The sequence below is a fragment of the Fringilla coelebs genome (assembly GCF_963513975.1).
Source record: "Fringilla coelebs genome assembly, chromosome: 8".
In the NCBI taxonomy this organism is placed as follows: domain Eukaryota; kingdom Metazoa; phylum Chordata; class Aves; order Passeriformes; family Fringillidae; genus Fringilla; species Fringilla coelebs.
Window position 1 is genome coordinate 33,043,965 of NC_140066.1, and position 21,868 is coordinate 33,065,832.

The 21,868-nt window shown below is 46.3% G+C and overlaps 2 protein-coding genes across 5 annotated transcripts; both read left to right on the top strand.

Annotated features, from left to right (window-relative positions):
* Nucleotides 1–3,026: 3,026 nt before the first annotated feature.
* Nucleotides 3,027–4,589, top strand: HMX2 (H6 family homeobox 2; the record flags this gene model as incomplete). Its single annotated transcript, XM_084210458.1, has 2 exons — nt 3,027–3,303; nt 4,042–4,589. The coding sequence occupies 2 exons, from the start codon at nt 3,027–3,029 to the stop codon at nt 4,587–4,589; spliced, it is 825 nt and encodes a 274-aa protein (XP_084066584.1).
* A 1,268-nt stretch (nt 4,590–5,857) lies between these two features.
* BUB3 (BUB3 mitotic checkpoint protein) lies at nt 5,858–17,965 on the top strand (the record flags this gene model as incomplete). 4 transcript variants are annotated; one of them, XM_084210259.1, is made up of 9 exons in its annotated part: nt 5,858–5,891; nt 6,058–6,175; nt 8,301–8,495; nt 9,005–9,074; nt 10,083–10,234; nt 12,900–13,058; nt 14,362–14,539; nt 15,474–15,690; nt 17,680–17,965. In XM_084210259.1, the coding sequence occupies exons 2-9, from the start codon at nt 6,167–6,169 to the stop codon at nt 17,687–17,689; spliced, it is 990 nt and encodes a 329-aa protein (XP_084066385.1). In that variant the 5' UTR covers nt 5,858–5,891; nt 6,058–6,166. The 4 variants fall into 4 exon arrangements, with proteins under 4 accessions (XP_084066385.1, XP_084066388.1, XP_084066386.1 ...); XM_084210260.1 differs by lacking the exon at nt 5,858–5,891 and adding an exon at nt 5,903–5,957; XM_084210262.1 differs by lacking the exon at nt 17,680–17,965 and having other exon boundaries at nt 15,474–15,694.
* Nucleotides 17,966–21,868: the final 3,903 nt, after the last annotated feature.

Genomic DNA, 21,868 nt, shown 5'->3' on the forward strand with positions numbered 1-21,868 from the left:
ACGTGTAAAGGGGACTGTGTTTAATATTTATCGAAGCTTGATTCCAAGATCAAACTTGTTTATGACTTCATCTGTCATTTCAGAGGGAACCTTCTCCCGATATTACGACCGCTCAACAAGCCTATTTTCCGAGTGCTGCAAAAGCAGCGGAGATCAATTTTTATTAGGCTCCCTTTGAAAGCTTGCTCAGGGCCACTTTAATATCGAGCATTGTAATAATCTGGAGATCTAAACTTTAAGCGTTCGCTCTGTCTTTCAAAGTTTATCTTTGCCGCGGCGTTTGATCATCGGTGCCCCGACGGGACGGGCCGCGGGGAGGGAGCGGGGGGAGCGGCCAGCTGCGGGTTACCCCCTCGCAAAACCCTTCCCGCGGCCCGCAGCCCCTGCCCTGATGAATATTTGATCAGATGATAATGAGAGCGCGGCTGGGCCGCTCCGACCCGCCGTTCCTCCCTTCCCGACAGCGGCATCCCGCAGAATCCGCTGGGCTTCCCTCCCTCCCGAGCGGAGCGCGCCCGCTTCCCAAGTTTCGCCTAAACACTCATTTTAGGGAATTTTTTGCTCATTTAGTGAAACTCTGGAGGTTTTCTGGCTGCGGCCGAGCCGTGCCACGCCCAGCACCCAAACTCCGGAGCGTCCCCTCGGCCCGGCCGCCGCCACTCGTGCGGCTCCCACGGGCACGACCCGCTCCGTGGGGAAGGGAGGGCAGTGCCAGGGCCACGCCGTGCCAGGGCCACGCTGTGCTGGTGGCCTTCGAAGGGACGGGGCTGTCGTGGACGGCAGCTGCAGGCCCGCGGTGCCACCGCAGTGTCACGTCGGGGGGTGCCGGAGGAGCGGGGTGTCCCCTCTGTCGCCTTCCCTCCCTGCTCCGGGCCCGTCCCCGCGCAGGAGCCGAGGGCTGGCAGCGCCCAGGGGCTCTCACAGCTCGGGCAGGTCCCCTGGATGGCTTTTGCTCCGGAGCCGCCTCGGCCCGCTGCCCGCCCCGGGAGGGGTGCGGGGTCTGGGTGCGGGGCCAGCCGGGGCGGCAGAGCGGGATGAAGGACGATTTCTTAAATTGTATTTCAGTGCGGGGTCTTTCCGGGTTAATGAGCTGACATCATGATTAAAGCTGACCATTTGTAATGTGTCGCGACCCTGTTGAAAAGCACTGAAAAGGTTAATGTGGTAAAACAGGACAGCACCTGCCCCTCAGAGGGAGAGGAGGAGCTGGAACACTTTTCCTAATCAATTAGTCCATTAATGAGTCTATCAAGTAGTTAAGTAGTTAAAGATTATGCCGCTGGTCTGGGTAACAGTCGTCATCTCGCTATACCTAATTATATTATAAGTACTTTATTCAATATAGCGGACATAATATGGTGACTCGGAGTTAATGAAAATGTCATTTTAAAACGTCTTGACATTTGTCTCTATTGATTTGTATATTTCCATCTCATTATTTGCTTTCCCCTATTTGATTTTTCTTTCTTTTTTTTTTTTTTCTTTTTTTTTTTAATTTTTGGAAGTGGGGGGGATATGTTTCTGAAGAGAGGGAATCAACAGCTGGAGCTCGCAGAGACCCCCGCCCCACCCCGCTCGGGCAACCCGGGGTTAAAAACCGGTGCCACGGCCCCTGCCAAGGCCAAGGATATTGCACCTGGACACGGATGCGACCAAACCCACCAGGATTTCCCAGCTGCAGCAGCGCTCCCCACTCGCTCCCCTCCGCGGGAGCCTCCCCGGCCGCAGCGGGGGCTCGGGGACAGCCCCACCCACGGACACGGGTGTCCGCAGCGGAGGAGGGCCCAGGGAGGGAGCTCATCCCTCCGGAGTGGAGGCAGCGGGGAAATGGAGGCGGAGAGGGCGGCAGGGTCTGCCCGGGGCAGGGGAAGCGTGGGGCAACTGGGGGACCAGGCTGGTGCTTTCCACACCGGCCCCGTTACCGGGGCTCCTGTTTGAGCCTTCCCGGGGCCATGCCACGGCGGTCGGAGGGAGGCCCCAGCTCCCGGTACCAGGCAGCCGTCGGGGCTCGGTGTCCGCCTGGCAGCTCCGGGGAAAGGGGCTCCAGGGCCCAAAACCGCGGCCTGGGGAGCCTCTGGGGCTCCCAGCTGCAGCTCCGCCTGCGCTGAGGAAGGCGCTGGGTCCTGGCGGGGTCCTGATCCTCGGCCCCACGTTCCCTTTGGGACAGGTGGGACACAACAGCTGCCACCTGCGGGTTTCCCCTTCCGAGGGCAGGAGCGGCGGTGGCTGTGATTTATACCCAGCCCCGAGGGGAAGAGCCCCTGACTGCTGACAAAGTTTATTTGGAAATGCAGCGGCACGTACCCTCCCTCCCTGCTCCCCACGGCTTCTAGGCCCGGGGACGAAAACGCGGGAGGCTTTTCGTGGGACATTTGTTACCGGCTGCGGCACAGCAGCGCAAATCCCGGATTCTGGAAGGTTTCCCAGTGCTGCCGAGCAGGCAACACACACCGTGACAGGTTTTTTCCCTCCTTTAATGAGGAGCAGGGTAAAGATGCCCGGATATGCACAAAGTGTTTATCCCGACACCCCCGCCCCCGGCCGGCATGAGCCATTCAGCCCACGTCGCTGTCGCCCACTCGAGGCGGAGGGCAGGAGGGATGGCGGGCGGCCAGCAGCCCTCCTCCGGGGCCGCGGGGTCAGCGTAGCCCCCGGGGACGGCGGCGAGGACCCGGCTGGGGTTCCCCCCTCCGACTCCGGCGCACCCCCCCGCGCCTCCCCATTCCCGGAGCCCGCGGGTTTCCAAACTTTCCGTGTCCGCCGCCGCCGTGATTGGCGCGGCGGAGGCCACCTCCATGCAAATGAAGCCCCGCCGCCCGCCGCCCGCAGATCAATAGGGACGCGGGGGAAGGAGCATGCATTCCGCCTGGGTCGGCGCGGGGAGAGCCGGCCGCCGCACGCCCCAAGCGCCCCCCGAACACCCCCCACCGACGGCTCCCCGCAGGCTGCCGGGGCACCCTCCTCCCGCGCAGCCCGAGCCCCTCTAAAGCGACAGCTTCCCTCCTCTGCTTTCTTATGAACCCAGGATGAGCAGCAAAGAAGAGCCGAGCAAGTGCTGTCCGGCGGCTGCTCCCATCTCCAGTTTCACCATCCAGTCCATCCTGGGCAGCGGCAGCGCCGACCCCCCCCGGGAAGCCGGAGACAGAGCGCCCGCCTGGCCCGCCCGCGCCCGGACCCTCTCCCTGTCCTCGGAGGACGAGGAGCAGGAGGAGAGCTGGAAGCACCGCGGCTGCTTCTGCCCCGAGGCTCAGGGCCCCGCCGAGGCGTGCCACAAGCATCAGCCCCTCAGCTTCACCTGTCTCGGTGAGTACCGGAGGGATGGGACGGGGCGGACGGGCCCCGCCGGGAAGGGCCGCGAGGGGCTCGGCCCCGGTCCGGCCCCCGCCGGGGAGAGGGAGGCGGGGGCACGTCGCACCTTCTCTGCTCTCGGGGCACAGAGTGTTTGCGCCGTCCGTGGGTGAAGCGGGGAGGAAGGAACTCCAGGAAAAATGGGGTGGCTTTTTTTAAAAAAAATCTTTTCCATCCCATCCGGCGTTGATTTCCCCGAGGGATGCGGTGCGATGGATAACGCTCGTTTTCTTAGATTCTGATTACAGCGCTCGGGCAGAGGGAAGAACGATGTTTATTTATTTATTTATTTATTTATTTATTTATTTTAGCATTATTTCTGAATAAACGGTCTGTGAAATGCGATGCTGTAAAGTAAAATTTGCCGGCTCGTGTCGGATAGGAAGCCTGGCACTCAGCTGCTTTCATTGTGGCACGCACACCCGCCTGTCCATCCATCCATCCATCCATCCATCCATCCATCCATCCATCCATCCATCCATCCATCCATCCATCCATCCAACAGGGGGACAGGGATATCCAGGAGGGGATGGCTTTCCCCGGCGTCAGTTGTGTGTTTCCCCGGGAGCAGAGGCGGCGGGTACCTGCCCGGGGTCTCGCCCCGGTGCTTTTTCCCTGCGGGCCGGGGAGCTCGGCCGTCGGGGGTCCCGGTGCCGGCCGCCGTGCGACCCCCGCGCTGTCGCTCTGTTGCAGGCAGCGCCAAGGGGAGCGGAGCGGCGGCGGCGGGCAGCGGGGAGCGGGGGCCCTTCCTCTCGCCCCCCCAGCAGGACTGTAAGGACGAGAAGGAGAAGCCGCTGGGACCCTCCTCGCCTTCCTGCGGGGAGCGGCAGCGCGACGGCGGGGACCGGCAGGCCGGCGCCGCCAAGAAGAAGACGCGCACGGTGTTCAGCCGCAGCCAGGTGTATCAGCTGGAGTCCACCTTCGACATGAAGCGCTACCTGAGCAGCTCGGAGCGGGCCTGCCTGGCCTCCAGCCTGCAGCTCACCGAGACCCAGGTGAAGACCTGGTTCCAGAACCGCAGGAACAAGTGGAAACGGCAGCTCTCGGCCGAGCTGGAGGCGGCCAACATGGCCCACGCCTCGGCGCAGACTCTGGTGGGGATGCCGCTGGTGTTCAGAGACAATTCCCTCCTCCGAGTGCCGGTTCCCCGGTCCATCGCCTTCCCCGCCCCTCTCTACTACCCCGGCAGCAACCTCTCGGCCTTACCGCTCTACAACCTCTACAACAAGATCGACTACTGAGCCCCGCGCCCCCCGCCCCGTCGGGACCGCAGCGGGAGCGGGGCCGGGGCCGCCGCGGGGGCTCCGTGCGGGCTCTCGGGCCGCCCCCGTGGAGGGGACACAGCACCGAAACTGATGGGAGGGACGGGCCAACGGAGAGCCCGGGGCGCCGGGGGCACCCCCGCTCTCCCCTCCTGCCATCCTGTCGCTTGAAAAGAAAAAAAAAATTAATTAATTAAAAAAAAGCGTTATTTCAGATCTGTAAATATTTTTAAAGAAAGTAAGAAAGAAAAAAAAATTAAAGCGTTTTAAGCCTCGTTTGTAAATTTGCCACCTCGGTCGCGCGTCCCCGAAGGGGACCGGGGGTGCCCCGCGAAGGGCCCGGGATCGGTGCACGGGAGAGCCAAAACGACTCGTAACGCCGAGGGTTTGTTTTTTCGGAATTTTCGCTCCTTTATCTCGTTTCCTGCAGGGGATCCCAGCCGGGCCTGACCGTCGGCCCGTGCCGGGGGCTCGCTGCCCTTCTCCGGGCTGGGAGATGAGGGGCATGTCCCGAAAAGTTTCATTAAACGGGGACCGTTTTTCTGTTTTTCGGAGTGTTTCGGTGGAAGCTGCGGTGATGGGCTCGGTGCTACCGGGGACTGGTCCCTGCTCTCCGCGGCCCCGGCTCGCACTGGGCATCCTCGACGGCTCCCCACAGGACGCGGGCTCGACGGGTCACTGAAAACCCGTAAATCCCGCGGCGATTAAACTGCGGCCACCGGCTCCGAGGCACGGCCCGTACCGAGCGCCGGAGCTGTAACAGCAACAGCAACGAGGACAGCGAAAAAAAAAAAACAAAAACAACCGAAAAACAGAGAAATAAAATATCCAAAGGGATAAATAAGGCGTTTTTCCACGCGGGGAAGGAGAACGCGCTGCCCGCGCTCCACAGCCGGTGTTTGAGCCACAGCGCCGGGGTAGCGGCAGCCGGGCCGGGGAACACAGCCCCGCTCCGCCTTTCGGACTCTATTTTTAGGGGTAATAACTCGTATTTCGGGTTTTATCCCTTAGCACCGCTGAAGCCCGGCAGCAGCCTCTCTTTCCGTGCGGTTGCCCCGGGGACATCTCCCGGGCCCCTCCGTTATCAGCCGGGCTGCGGCGGGGAGAAAGCACCGAGCCCCTCACGCCGCCACTGCCCCGGCAGCGGCGAACTACAGCTCCCGGCACGCCCCGCGGCGGCGGGCTCGCGGCGCACGTCGGGGACGCAGCGCCACGCGCGTTCGAACCGGCCAATCGCGGGGGGCGGGCGGCAGTGCGCGCGCGCGGGCGGCGGCGGCAGAGGTGAGGCCGGGACCGGGACCGGGACCGGGGTACCGGGGGTTCGGAGTTGGGGATCCGGGACTTTGGGTAGGGCCGAACCCTTCCTCCCGGCCGCGCCTTCGTTCCGCTGTGCGGCGCCCTCCTGCAGGTTCGCAGGCCGTTCCCTCACTCTCTTCCCTTCCCGCAGCGTTTCCCTCATCCCGGCGCTCCTCACAGGGACCGAGGCCTCGGCGCTGCCCTGACTCCGAAAGCTTTTCCTTGGCGGCCCGTGGAGCAGCGGGAGGAGCTCGTTCAGCATGAAAACGGTACTTTGAGTTTCGTGGTTTGTGATTAAAAGCGCGGGAGGGGAGTGCTGAGCCTCTCAACGGAGCGTTCTGCTTTGTTCCAGCTCCTCCGTCCACCTGGGTGACACCTTTGCCAAGGGGAGCTATAAAAGCGCAAGTTTCTTGCTTGCTCACTAAACTTTTTTCCTTTTTTTTGCTAAACTGAACCCCGTGGTTAAGTCAGAATCGCCATTTCAGCAGCATGTGCTTTCTCTGTAATATTTAAAAGTTTTTTTTCCTCAACATTTTACCAGGACTTTATTGTTTGAGGTGGGCACAGCACTGTGGTTTGGAATCCTGGTTGTGTTTTTGTGAACGTGTGGAGCTCTAGGTCCGATTTTTTTTTAAACCATGTGTAAGAGACAGGATACACTTAAATTCTGATATTATAAACATTGTTCTGGATTAAAAATATCTTTGGGACATCCTTCCAGGTTTCTTGTGTAAGAAGCTTTGCCTCGTGGAATTGCTTTTGGGCTGGTTAATAATTTGTACCAGGCCTCAAATAATACAGTAACTTGTACCTCAAACCTCATGTTTCGTGTGAGTTTTCTGGCCTAAGTAGGCACAGCAATAAGCTTGTCCAATTTGATTTTGTCAGTTGTTCTGAATTCCTTTAGATTTTGTGTCTCTGGACCTGCATCTGAAACACCCTCAGCAGGTGCTGCTGAATTCCAAGTAACGTTCCCATGGAAAGATGTGTGGCAAAACCTCAAGCCTCTCTTCCCCAAGTGTTCCCAAAGCAGGGCTAAAAAAGGGGCTCAGAAAGAAGCTTCTTTATTATTAAAAGGGGTTTTGCCTCTTCACTTCATGCTTCAATAGCAGAAATAACACTTTATTTTGACACAGTGGGTGTTTTTTTGTGTTTTTTGTAGGGTGTCTTAGCAAAGCTCCCACTCAGGAAATCTCTCCAGTGTAGGAATGTGTGTTCCTCACTTTATCACACAACCTGATGATTATGTAACTGCTGACAAACACTGAACTGGAACCACTGTGCCCTAAATTTGCACCTTGCCCTTGGTTCATCTGCTCCTTGTCTCCTGATTTATTCTCAGAGGTGATTTATTCCTGATTTATTCTCTTACCTCTGCAGTTGTCCATACAAATTCTGGAACAGTGTTACAGAAAATCTGAGCTAATTCAGTGCTCTGTCCCTTTAGCAGAAGGTGAAAGTGCTGTGGAGGCCTTGAGAAACCTTGAGAAGAGACTGTGGTTGTTTTGCTAGTTGTTTTGAGGATGTGTAACCAGCACTTTCTTCTTTCAGAGTAAGGTCTGAACTCTTTTCCTGCTGATGTTTGCAGTTCATAACTTCTGCTGTCCTTGGAAGTTTTCAACAAATTGGTCCTGCATTGGGAGTGCTGCATTTGCCTTTGGAGTTACTGCTCTTTGATTAAATTGTTGATGTTTTTTCCTGGTCACATCCCGGTTCCATGGTCACTCCACATTTCAGCCCTTCACAAAACAAAACTTTCCTTTCTTTACCTGCCCTTCGGATTCTAAGAGAGGGGCAAAAACGATCTTAAAGCTTTTTGTTGCACATATTTCACAGCACTTGTGGAAGTCCAAAGGTCTAAAAATTGCCCAGTGCCCACAGCTACATAAAAGATGATCCAGTTGCAATTCTTGGGAATGTGGGGCAGTCCTACCAAGCCAGGAGCAAATCAACACTTCTTGGAGTTTTCAAATCCAGTTTCTTTCTGCTAATGCATGTTTTTTAAAGTAACCTCTTGATTCACAATAACTTATAAATATTTACTTCAAAAATCACAGCCACACACTCAGCAGAGTGAGGGAAATACTTTTGTAAGTAACAATATCTCAGCTTATAGGTTATAATAATGATCATAATATTTTTGTCTTGTTTATTCATGTTGCATTTGATATTTTAAAGCTCTCTGTAGAGAAGGGCATTTATTGAGGTTTTGGACAGGGATTGGCATCTTGAATTTTAGAATTTGTGAGAAATTTGGGTGTTCTGAACCTGTTCTTTGTAAAATCCAGTGACGTTTTCAGGTCTGCTTCGGGCTGCCTTTCAGAGAGCTCAGTCTTGTTCTCTTGCTAGGCCAGTGTTCCTGTAGTCATTGCATCTGTGCCTTACTGTCTGCAGATGACAGGATCAAACGAGTTCAAGCTCAACCAAACTCCAGATGATGGGATTTCATCAGTGAAGTTTAGTCCAAACACATCTCAGTTTCTGCTCGTTTCCTCCTGGGACACAACTGTGCGGCTCTATGATGTTCCTGCCAACACCATGAGACTCAAATATCAGCATTCAGGAGCTGTCCTGGACTGTGCTTTTTATGTAAGTGTGGGAAGGCTTTTTAAATTATTATTTTACAGCTGTAGAGTGCCCAAAGTATGAGAAATTGCCAGTCCCTGAAATGAAAGAGGGGTGTACCTGTGCTTTTTTCATTGAATGTTTTGTCATGTGGCTGATGCTGTGCTGTGGATCAACACTTAGGTTCTTAAATGGTATCTCCCTTCTAAATCAGTTTTAGGATTACTCTGCACCTAGATGGGACTTAGGTGGTCATTCATTTAAAATATGAAGAAATTGAATTCTTTTGATCTAGCCTCTATCTGCCTATTTAAAATTTATTTTTGTTTTACTTCTAAAGAAATTCATATTTCTCAAAGCGCCTGCACATTTTGTAGAGCTTCAGTCTGTTTAAATCTGGGTCAGACCTTAACATTTGTGTCTTAATTCCTACCTTCCCAAAACTCTTGAAAGCAAGTCCTGTGTTATGAGTTTGGGATGCTGGGTGCAGAGCAGCCATGGAAACTTAATAAGGTAAATTTTATGCTTTATAGGATCCTACCCATGCCTGGAGTGGGGGGCTGGATCAGCAGCTGAAAATGCACGACTTAAACACGGACCAAGGTGAGCAGACTGAATTCTAAATGCTGTCAGCAACTGGCCTGAGCTTCAGATTTTCGTACCTACATGCACAGAGTATTCTTCAGGTTCTTTAGATGGGGGATGCTTAAGTATCTGGTAGAATAACCAGTGACCCTAGTAAGGACCATCTAAAAACCTGGAAGAATTTGGGATTCCCAGAAGGTTTGGTGGCTGCTTGCAGGATGCCTTGAATTGGTTTTTTGATGATTATCCTGCCCTGCCATAGGCTGCAGTGGCTCAGTTAGGGGGAAGTAGCCATGCTGAGCATGTTGTTTTTCAGAGGTTTGTGGTTTAGATGTATTTAGAATGATCTTTCATGGCAGAGGATATATAGAGCTTTTGCTTTTGTCAAGCACAGCCTTTTACTACAGTTTTTTCTTAAGAAAACATTGTTTGAAAATACCAGTTCCAGTGCCTTGTTGGTGCAAAACATGGAACTGGTTTGTGCAAAATATGGAACACACTTTTTTGGGTGTTTTTAGTGTTTGTGTGTTAAAGAGAAAAGCAAACTTCAGCCAGTCACCAGCACCTGCCAATAGCCGGGGCTTGACAAATCAGTGTGTGCAGTAATGGTACCAAAAAGCTCAAATAATTCTGCCATAGCTGACTTCCTACAAGTGTTTTAATATTTTTATTGAGGGGCTCATTGCTTTCTCTTGTCATATTATTGATGTACAGAAGCTCAAGCTGCTTTCTGTGTTTGTCAGTGTGATACCAGTTGATGCTTTATACCTGCAAAGATCTCTGTGACTGCCTAAAATTCTTTAATCCTAAGCTCAAGACATAAATTTAAATGCAACAATCCTGATCTTTGCAAAAGTTATGCTTCTGAAGGCTGAATTGTCTTTACAGGGACTTCTGGTTTGTAGAAATGCACCTCTAGAATGTCAGAAAATGCTTGTGCTGCAGTTGTGTTCTTTTTTTATTCTTTATTTCACACATTCTGTTTGTAGGGCCTGTAAATTTTCAAAATACTGTGTTTTCTTACAGAAAACCTTGTTGGTGCCCATGATGCTCCTATCAGGTGTGTGGAATATTGCCCAGAAGTGAATGTCATGGTGACTGGCAGCTGGGATCAAACTGTCAAACTCTGGGATCCCAGAACTCCCTGTAATGCAGGAACCTTCTCCCAGCCTGAAAAGGTAAGTGCTGCACTCCAGTGTTAAATAATGCATCCTGGGACTGGAACACCACCACTGGACACTGCCTTGGGCTGCATTTGTGAAGCTATGAGCTGAATCTGTGAAGCTGTATGAATGTTTTTTAAACTGGGTGGAAGTGTAGCATTTTAAAAGATGGGTATTCAGAATGTATTGCTATTTTTGGTGAGGGCTTTGAGCTTTCCTCAATATTCCTTAATTCTTAGTGCTTGTGCTGGACCACTTCCTTCAAATTTATTTTAAATTTTAAGAAAAACCAAGCATCTTGGCTTCATTGTAAAATGCACAGTTGATTTCCTTAACTGTTAAGAATTTAGGTATATCAGACCCTGGCAGTCCTAGGGTCTGATTGTTTTGGAATGTGCACAGAAAAATATCTCTGTAGGAGGTCTTTTGTGTTGCCTAAAATAATATTTTTGGTTTTTACTTGTGTTCAAAAAATTGAACAGAATTTCTTGTTTTGTGATTTTCCTGTTTTGTATTAATGCTTAGTAAATTTGGATATTCTCCTAAAGCTGAAATCTTCTGAGATAATGGGATAAGATAAAATGGGATGATGTTTTCAGCTTTTTCAAATGGCCATATGATGTGTTAACTTCTCCTGCTGCTTACAGCAGTGTCAGAGAAAGAATTAACAGAAATTCCTGGGTTTTTTTCAGAGGCTCCTAAACACAAGCTGGCTTGCTGGATAATTTTACATAAGAATTTTTTTTTTTTTTGCCTGTACCTTTTAAAAATTTCATTTAGCTCTGTGACATCCTATTGTCAAGTCCTAATTATGAGCCATCATTACCTTCCCTTTGCCCCTAAATAGCTCTTACTTTTGTTCCAGCAGAGCTGGATCTACTTCTGGCCAGACCTTTGTGCAGAATAAAGTAATTGCATTATTTCTAGTTTTGATTTATAGATGTATGTAGCATGTAAAGAACTGTGATAAATTGCTGACAGAATATCATATAATGGACAGCCACAGTGAATCAAGCTGCTTATTGGTTCAGCAAGGTTCATTATGTCATTTTTTTAATGCTGCCTTTGATGAATGTGTACACCTACTCCACTGCATGACAACGGTTTCATTTGATTTATGGCTGTGTGGTGGAGAAGGAACACTCACTGTACAGGTGTGACATCAGTTTGTGAAGAAGATTTAAGATATTTGATGTTCTTTATGCCTTTGTTTCCCTATATGTACACAAACACATTTTATATAGTGTTTGTGAATATTTCTGGACCGATTTTTACTTCGATAACAAAAAACTGTCTTGTTAAAAGGTGTAACTACTATTGTCTTAAAGTTTTCTTACCCTTTTTAGGAGTAATTGGGATCATCAGAAATTTAGGGCAACTCCTGTGTGAATATTTAAGACTTTCCCCATCTTAAAATCTCAGTCTTAAGAGTTCAATAATCATATTTTAGAGAAGAAAGCATGCTGAGTGGATGAGGATTGGTTAAAGTAAGCTTTTTTATCTATATGTATACATACACACCTGTCTGCTTAGCTTTTTATTAGATAGAAACTAACTTTTTGAAAATGTGTTTGTAGCAAATCAGGAGAAAACTTGGGTGTGATGTTTCAGTGCAGTCTTACCAGAACCAAGCAGCTTTGTTGGGCTTCATCAGAGAACCACAAAGTGAAACCAAATGAAATCGTCCAAGCACGTGCCAAAAGCAAACTGATTCCCTCTGGTAGGATAGCAGCTCTCTTACACTTTTAATTCCTGATCTGAGGAGTACCCAAGATCTGTTTCCTGTGTGTTTGGCTGCATTTGATCCCTGGAAAAAGCTCATTCTTGTTTGCTCTTGTTAGCAGCTCAGTGGCAGCTGTAGGTAGCTGGATTCCATCTACTTCTGTATCAACAACTTGGAATTCATTCCGTAGCACAGGCTTTTTTTGACTAAACCTCTTTCCTTTTTATTTATTTTTTTAAACGTATTGAATGAACTCCATCCCAAGCAATAGCTGGAAACAACAATTCATGGACTGAATATTTTCATACAAAATTTGAAAAGCCAAAATTTTCCACTGACCCAAGTTTTGGGATAGAGTTAAAATTCCAAGCCATTATCTTTTTTTTTTAAATATGTCAAGCATATTGCTTTCTTCAAATTCACTTAGTTTTATTAAAGTACACAAAGTAATATGTTTTTTTTTAATGATCTCCTGGCAATTTATTAACATGAAGCTCAACTCAAAATATTCAGTTTATAAAGAAAAATACTTGGTTACCAGGTGGAGGAAAACAGAGAAGAAAATGTGTGATGTGGTTTTGTAGGACTAAACTGCAGGATCGTGAACTGACAGTGGGAATGCAAAACCAAGCCAAGATTAATTCCAATATCCATCACTTCCCCTCCTGTTCCTTTGTATGGGCTTTTCTTTTAATTTTGGTAAATTTAACGCTTGAAATAGTTTTTGAGCTTTTGAATGCTACATCAGGGTGTTCTCACTAACCACCTGCACATTCCTGCTGCTTGTCCCAAATTTGGGTTCTAAGTGAAAGCTGAAGGGAATTCTGTTGCTGAGCATTCCATGGGAGATGTCACCAGTTGCGTTAGTGCTCGTTGCTGAGAGCTTATTCTGTACAAAGAGCAGGGGGGTTTCCAGGCTAATATCAGTGTTAAAGACTGTAAATATTCTTTTGGAAGGTCTACACCCTCTCTGTGTCTGGGGACAGACTGATTGTGGGGACAGCAGGCCGGAGGGTGCTGGTGTGGGATTTGAGGAACATGGGATACGTTCAGCAGCGAAGGGAATCGAGCCTGAAATACCAGACCCGCTGCATCAGAGCATTCCCCAACAAACAGGTATGGCAGCCATGGCAGCACTCACAATTCTGCTGAATATTCTTTAAGAAAATGAGGGTTTATTTTCAGGTTCATTTTTCAGTGGGGGTATGTTTTGTATTCAAACTTTGGGAGGGGGGAAGCTTCCTGGGGTACATTAATTCTTTTTAGTGCAGCTTAGCAATGTTTGCCACTGACTTACCAGCATATTATGTTGTTGTTTTGTTCCTCAAGATTTGTCTCCTTTTTAGAAATAGCCTGTTTAATGAATCACAATGCTGGCATGTAGTTAAAAAAGACATCCTTCCCAGTTGCAGTAGAAGAGAGAAAGCCAGAATTCGTGGTTCCTAAGCAGCTTTCATGCATTGTAACCCAGGGTTCTTGAACAGTCTGTGAACAGGGGCAGGATTAAAACTGCATGAATGTAATTTATATATTTTTCTTTTTTTTCTCTCTTGAGTCTGTGGCATGCACTGCAGAACCCTGGATCCATTATCCAGGGGGAATTGTACAATTCAGGTGCTCCTGCAGCTGTTTTGTGCAAGTTAACGTGGTGTGTCTGTGGTATTTCTTTTTTCAAGGAAAGCAAGAAGATTGGCTTTCTCTGCCAAACTAATTTGTAAGGGAATTTTCCCCTGAACAGAGTGATAGTACAGGAATTGCAAGACCTAGTTACTTGTTCTTGAACTGGCATGAATGCTTTGTCCATTTTCAGTTCTAGTTATAGTAAAACAAGCTGATCTTCCAGATTGTATTGTATGATGGATTTTAAAGAGCCTTGTTACAGCTAGATATCATTGCAATCCTCTTTCTGAAAAGATCTATTATGGACTTAACTCAGAAGTGATAATAAAAGCATCTCAGGTTGCTCCAAGTCAGGACTGTAATTAACTAGATAAGTGAACACAACTTGTAATCAAGTTTCACTGAAAATACTATTTCAGCCTGAGTGTTTAGTTGTTAGTATAAAGCTCTGAGCTAATTTTAATGTAATGTAATTCTGAAACTAAATAGTCCTGCGAGTATCTCTCATATTTCAGATATTTAGGCCTTGGGGGATAGGTGAGCAAATGCAAGGTGTTCTTATGTCTTGAATTTTTTTCCCCAAAGACAAGCTTGTTTTTTGACCTGCAGAAGTAATTACAAGTCTCGTTGTCAGCTTAAAACTATGATGCAATTAGAATCTCTCTTAGAAAGCTTTTTTCTAAGCCTTACCATGTTCCTAGATTTTAGAAGTCTATGAAATAAAATTGTGCTGCAGTCTTTTCTCCAGTTGTAAACTTCTAAAACATGTAGCTCTAATTTTTTTTTTTTTCCTTTTTAGGGTTATGTTTTAAGCTCTATTGAAGGTCGTGTAGCTGTGGAATATTTGGATCCAAGCCCAGAAATCCAGAAGAAGAAATATGCATTCAAATGTCACCGTTTGAAGGAGAATAACATCGAGCAGATTTATCCAGTTAATGCCATTTCTTTCCATAATGTCCACAACACATTTGCTACAGGTAAATACTCAATTCTCTGTAACACTTGCCTCAGTTCCTTTAGTTTTGGTGTAAATAGATCAGCCTTTACTTCATATGCCCTGACTTCTTAAGCATTTAAATTGTATTAATGCCATAAGCAAGGTTTTAAAATTATTTGATGTAGTGAGAGTTCTTAGCTCTTAATATTTTTCCCCAAACACAAGCTTGTGTTTGGACCTGCAGGTGTGGTGGTGTTCACAGGAGTCCCAGGATGAGGAAAGAGATGAGAATCTTGACTCCATATTTCAGAAGGCTGATTTATTATTTTATGATATATGTTTTATTAAAAGAAAATGATATATTAAAACTATACTGAAAGAAGAAAGGATTTCATCAGAATGCTAGCAAGAAATAGAAAAGAAGGGAATGGAATCTTGTGACTGCTCACAGCCTTGACACACATGGCTGTCATTGGTCATCAAGTAAAAACAATTTCACGTGCTGGGTAAACAATTCTCCAAATCACATTCCAAAGCAGCAAAACATGGAGAAGCTGAAGGCTCCCAGCTTCTCAGGAGAAAAGATCCTAACGAAAGGATTTTTCATAAAATATGTCTGTGACCTGCAGATGTAATTACAAGTCTCACTGTCAGCTTCAGATGTAATCACAAGTCTCACTGTCCGCTTAAAACTATGATGTAGTGAGAATCTCTCTTAGGAAATTTTTTTCTGCCTTTTCACTTTCTTATAATTTAGAGTGCTGTGAGATAAAATTGTATTGCGGTCTTTTCTCCAGTTAACTGCTTTAACAGGGAGTTTGGGAAATGCTCATTGTGCTCTTTACCGAATGAATCAACCCTCTGTTTTTCCTGACAAAGTAATTACGAGTAGTTTCCCTTTTTTCCTGTGCTGCATCTCTTCAGTTTTATTCTTTTCCTCAATGATAACTTCTTTTTGCGACCCCGACTCGCAGGCGGCTCCGACGGCTTTGTGAACATCTGGGATCCCTTCAACAAGAAGCGGCTGTGCCAGTTCCATCGCTATCCCACCAGCATCGCCTCCCTGGCCTTCAGCAACGACGGCACCACGCTGGCCATCGCCTCCTCCTACATGTACGAGATGGACGACGTCGAGCACCCCGAGGACGGCATCTACATCCGCCAGGTGACCGACGCCGAGACAAAGCCCAAGTGAGTGTCTGCTTCACCTGCACTTGAGGCTCTCCCAGCCTCCACCCCAAGATTTATTAATTTTCCTAAATTCATGAATAGTATTATTGATGGCAGGAGATAGCGCAGCTTGATAGTAGGGCTGGGTTTGATGTTATCTCCTGCGCCCAAGCTTTCAATATCCGTAGGTTGATAGACGGCTGATGGATAAAATTGTGCCTGGTTGTTTAGTGGGAGAAGAATGTCAAACTCTTATCCTCTTTCAATAGGTGCTATTATATGAAGCTGTAGAGTTATTGCGAGCTCATTGCTTGAGGAATTGAGTGAAGAATTCAAGAATAATTTATTGGAGTAAATGTTACCGTGTTTGGATATTTAAAACTTGGAATGAATGCAATCTGTCACACTGAGTCTGCACCCAGCTGTCAGAGTGAGCAGTGAATTTAGATTCTGTTCTAGGAAGGTTGTGTGAAATCAAGGGAAAGCTCTCTCAGTTCCTGCGTGTTGGAGTTTGCTGCAGCCCTTTGATAACACACTTTTCTGTTGTTGTTGCTGTCAAAACGAGGCAAACTGATTGATGGAGGTAAAAATTCCTGTTCAGCTTGCTTTGGCATCAGTGTTACATAGAAAAATTGCCATCCCAGTGCAGAATTGTGCTGCCCTTAATGGAGGCACAGGAGCAGTTGGCTTTATTTTCAAATTCCTGTGCTATATCACTGCTAGGGTTTTTCTCTTCTAGTACTCAATCTGTTTTACACCTTATCAGGTTGTCTCCATTATTTAAAGTGGCTGTGAAAACAGATACATAAAAGATCAAATTTCTTGAGTTTAAAACCTCAAGATCTTTCCCTCCACTCCCTTAAGTGATCTGTGTTTTGCTTTTGTTTTATACCTACAAAGATGAGATATTTCTTATTGTATAACTTCCACATCACTCACTTGGAGCTCTTTGTTGTAAAGTAATTTTGATACTCCTAGACAAATAAAGCCAGAACTATTTTAGTATTTATTTCTGGGAGTTCCTCAGGTGGAAAAATCAAATATGATAATTGTTTTTTTTTTTTAATCAGATTGTACTTGTTACATATATTTATGAGTTGTTTTGTTTTGTTGTGTTTTTCAAAGTTGAAAAAAAAATACTTGCTGCTGTTGGTTTTCTAATAGTTAGAACTACTTTCAGGGGTATTTTTTATTCATTGCTAGTTAGAGTTGCTAATTCTGTAGATGCTTCATTCTGCTGTACAAGGAGGTTAATCTACAATTAAACAATATTTCCTCTTGGCCCTCCATTATTTTCTGAAACAGATGGTTCATCATTTCCTGGGCTGTTAAACACAGCAAGGTTAAGGTTAGACTCTTGGGAATCAGCTAGTTTGGAATCTTATTAGGCTGTAGAAGGAAAACTAATAAGAATACTCCTTAATATCATTTTGTGACTGTAAACAATTATTTATTAGCAAACAATTGATCCCAGAAGGGCAAATTGTTTGAGTCAGTAATGAGCTGAGAAAAGACAGAGCATATCTGTGTATTTGGAAAATAATTGTAACGTAATTGCAATGCATTTAGACAGGCATCTTTTTGGACCTGTTTCTATCTTTAAATGAATTTCTGAAAACATTAATGAGGTTTATATGCTTTTCTGACATTTACAAGTTGCTTGTGCCAACCTTAGGGCACTAAGAATGATGGGTATATTTTAGTGGTTCAGTAGTGTGAGTCATCTCTGGTTTATTCTAAAAATAAGTTACTTAGGCCAGAAGACTAATGGCACTTTCATAGTGATCTCTTTGCATGTTAATTTGAGTCACAGTGTTTCTGCACAATGCATTCTTAGTGCATCAAGATGGTGCCATATTATATAAAGATCACTTTTTCATCGTTAAACTCCTGTATTCTGTGTCTTGGTACAAGTGAAAGCTGGCTTTTTGCTTTCCTAGGATGGTGAATGTTCTACCTGCTAATGATTGCTCTAAATATTCTTCCTAAAATAGAGTTTATTTATTGCAGGTCCACTTAGACTGCTGCTGCTACTCCTTCTACAAGAGATGCTCACCTGCTCCTAACAAAGCTCCCCTAAAACAAGTGAAGTGAGAAGAACAATCTTTGTACTCCTGTTGTTTTCAATTAAGAAATGTTTGTTTATTGTAGTTTGTCCAAATCTGTCATTCCTAGCCTGCTTATAATGTTAGTGAAACTATTTTCTTTATCTGCTGTCTGGAGCTGAATTATTTCAATCCTGTAGATAACCTTTTTAAAATTTAGATATTTTGTGGTATCTGATTATGAAAACTTCCACTGCTTTCTTATTTGTTCAATAAATATATATAGATTTTTTGAAAATAAATACTTTGTGTAGCAGCCTTTACTGATTTTGAAACAAATGTTGAGACCAAACCCTTAAATTGCAGGAGTTATTGAGATCTAGATCTTCCTGAATATCTGAATCTTTAATCTTTTTCCAGTGAGATGAAGTGGGAAATAAAAAGATTTTTTTTCTTTTGAGTGTTAGCACTAAAAGCTGTCTCACTCAACTCTCCTTGCAGTGCAGACTCACACTGCTCTCTTGGTAGCTTGTGTCAGGTGTTGTTACTACTTAAATATTTATTTTATAGTGAATAGTAAGGAGGGACAGAAAAGCTGAGGCTTGAGGAAAGTGATTGAGCTGTGAGTATTTTGGATTGGAGATTGGATTCATTGTTTGCTTCCAACTTCTTCTATCAGTGCCTGTGTAGCCAGTGGAAGCACTTTATTACCTGTAGGAAAACAAACTTGCTGACAACAGGAACGGTATCAGATCGTTGCAGAGAAGGTGGTGATGGAGAGGAAACAACTCTGTGTGTGCAGAAATCTGACAAACTTAAGCTGTTACCAGGTAGACATGCTAAATGAGTTGTATATGGAATATTTTGTAGTTTGTCACGAGCTAGATGTGGATTCTTTGGTAATAGAAACTGGTTCTGATAGGTTTGGGAAAAATTAAGATCTTCCTGAGTTAAATATGAATAATGCCCTCACCACAGTGTCATCCAGCCTCTGTTCTGGTAGTTGTGCACCACCCCTGTTCCTTGCAGTTTTAATTGGCTTCTTTGCAGTGAGGGTTACATGGCTGGTGTTGGGCACAGGTTGAGTTTTTGATGTCAGCTTAGGAAGTCATAGCTCCCTGGTGTTTAGGAGTTTTATTATTTTTAGAATTTTAGCTTTGCTAAAGAGGGCCAAATGGGAGAAGTTTCTGTCAGAGTGACTAGCAAAGCAATAATAAGCTTGTGGAAAAAAGAAGTGAGGATGTGTCCAAATTAAAAAAAGAAAGTGTGAAGCCAGAATTAGGCTGGGACTAAGGAAAAGGTGGTTTAGTGATGATGTGGAGAAAGGAATATGTGAAATGGAGAGAGGATAGAGTGGGCAGTTACTGGTACAGAGCTGTGAGGAGTAAAGTGAAATAAGAGCTAGAGAGCATAGGGCAAAACAAAGAATTAGGGGGATTCCAAATACTTTGGTTGACAAAGGAAACCATAATATAACTAGGAAAGGATGCCACCTGTGCAACTTTTCAGTGGTAAGCATTGGGGGAAAAACCTGTTAATATGCTGAAATCTGCATGTTCCAGTGGACAAAATTAGCCCACTATGAGGGAATGGATTTAACTTGCTGGTTCTCTTTTGGCTTAAAACCCAGAGGAGGATTCCTTCTGGTGAGCTGGTGTTTTATGTAAATGCTTGAAACAAACAAAAACAGTGATTCAGCCAGTGGGGAAAATGAATGTTGGTCGGTCAGGGCTACAGCTGTGTCCATGTGTTGGGTAGAAATATCACAATGTGCAGTTGAAATACAGATAGTTCTTTTACAAGATTAATCTCCCTTTTATTAGCACTCTCCTAGAAATGCAGGTCAAGGCAGAGGTTCATAAGCTGGAGGAATCATGAAACAAGCCTTTTCTGACTTCTGTAACAAGCAGCTGAACAAAGGATGTACTGACTCTTGATAGAGGAATTGAGAGCTAAAAAAGCTCCTTAAGTCACTGCTTTTTGGCTGGTGTTGAGGGCCATGGAGAAAACATGGAGCCACAGCCATCACTGTAATAGAGTCATCAATCACCACTGACTGCTGGCAGCAGTGAATATCCAGGGTTGTCTCTCACAAGAGCCTCATAACACTGTGGTATTAGAAGCCAAGTGGCATCTGTGCCCTGAATGTCACAAAAGCAAGCTGGTAAGTACTTCTTTCTGTTGGCCAGTCCTTCAGGATAATCAGTGTGTGCTTACTACTTGCAGGTCTAGAGCTCTGCTGCATCTCAGGTGGGATGTTTAGTGCTGGTGCTGCTGCAATTATAATAAATATTAAAAAAGTGTCTTCTTTAGGTGGGTGTTTTCCCAAGCAAAACCAGTCAAAGCTGAGCTCTGAGTCCCCAAGTGATGCTGCTGAGGATGACTTTACAAAGCTGTGTGGGTATTGCCAGCTCCATCTTAATTGCCTCACACTTTTGTATGTGCCCAGTGGTTTTCACTGCCTTGAGAATGACAGATTTTCTGTAGCTGGAGTCACTCAGTCCTGAAGTTCAGCAGTAATTCCACTGCTGCATCAAATTCTGGGTGTTTCTACTACTGAGTTCTCTTGCAAATTTGGCCTGAATGACCTATCCCCCATGAGGGATTGGTATCAGTGGTGAGGAGCAGAATCCATTTCTTTGGACCAGCAGACATTGCTCTGGTGATTACACCATTAGCTGCTCTCATGTTGTTCAGTATAATCACAACCACAAAGGCAGTCATCTTTTAGCCAATATGCAACAACCTCTGCTCCTCCAGCAATGTGACATTTGCTCTGAAAAGTGTCAGGATTCTTTGTTTCAAATGCTTTTAGTCAGGTAGAATTTAGAAATGAAGAGTCAAAGACAAGGACTTGCCCAGGTATTCTTATAACTGATATGCTAAAGGCTCTCTGTGTGAAATATCTATTTCTTCCTAAGGCTGTATGTGCAGATTTTCACTGTATCAGACATTTTCCTATAGCATGAAAAGCACAAATGCTAAAACATGTGATAGCAACATGGGGGAGGTAATAGGTCTTCAGAGTCTCCTGTGATTACCTGCAAAGTGGAAGGGAATAAACTGTTCTCCATGTCCACTGGGACGAGGCATAATGAGCTTAAATTGCAGCAGAGATTAGTGTAGACATTAGGAAAAACTTTTCAGGTGAAGGGATGGTTAAGTCCAGGAATAAATGGCCTGGGGAAGCTGCAGTGTCTCCATCTGTGGAATTTCTCAAGCACAGGTTAGACCAGTGGCTGCAAGGAATGCTGGGGTTCTGACTGGTTCCATCTTTCCCTCTTTGGGCAGGGAAGATAAGGCAGTGCTGATTGTCCTTGTGGTTGTTCTGCTCCCCAGCTTCCCCTGGCAGTGGGATCTGATCTCCCAGAGCCAGGGGGGCCAGTGCCTGGGGGAAAGCTCTGCAGCCCTTATGGCACCTTCCAGTACCTAAAGGGGGCTGGCAGGAAGATGGAGAGGGACTTTGGACAAGGGCATGGAGTGACAGGACAAGGGAGTGACTTCAGAGGGCAGGGATAGATGGCATTTTGGGAAGGAATTGTTCTTTGTGAGGGTGGGCAGGCCCTGGCACAGGGTGCCCAGAGCAGCTGTGGCTGCCCCTGGATCCCTGGCAGTGCCCAAGGCCAGGTTGGATGGGGCTTGGAGCAACCTGGGATGGTGGAAGGTGTCCCTGCCCATGGCAGGGGGTGAACAAGCTGACCTTCCACGTCCCTTCCAACCCAGACATTCTGTGATTCTCTGATTACACTTCAAATCAATGTGTGCATTCATTTGTAGGCATTTCTCCACTTGGGTTAATTCTGAGTTAGGGTTGATTTCTGAATGAAGGTCAATCAAGAGTAGCTGACTTTTATTTGCTATATAAATACTTGGTTTACATCAGCCTTACCTTAACTTTCAGCTTGCACCCAGCTTCACCATCAGCAGCACTGAGCACCTCAGCAGAGTTGTGTGTTCTAATCTATTCCCCACTTGCAGAAACCTGCTGTATTCTCTTCTGGGAAAAACACAGCAAGGCAGCCTCAAGTAGAAACAAAGCAATAATTTATTCACTTAGGCCCAAGATTTCCTGATAATTAAGCTAAGCAAGGGTTGCTTTTCCCTGCTGGTGTTTGCTGCAAGCTACCCCTGCTCTGCAGCCACAACAATGCAAC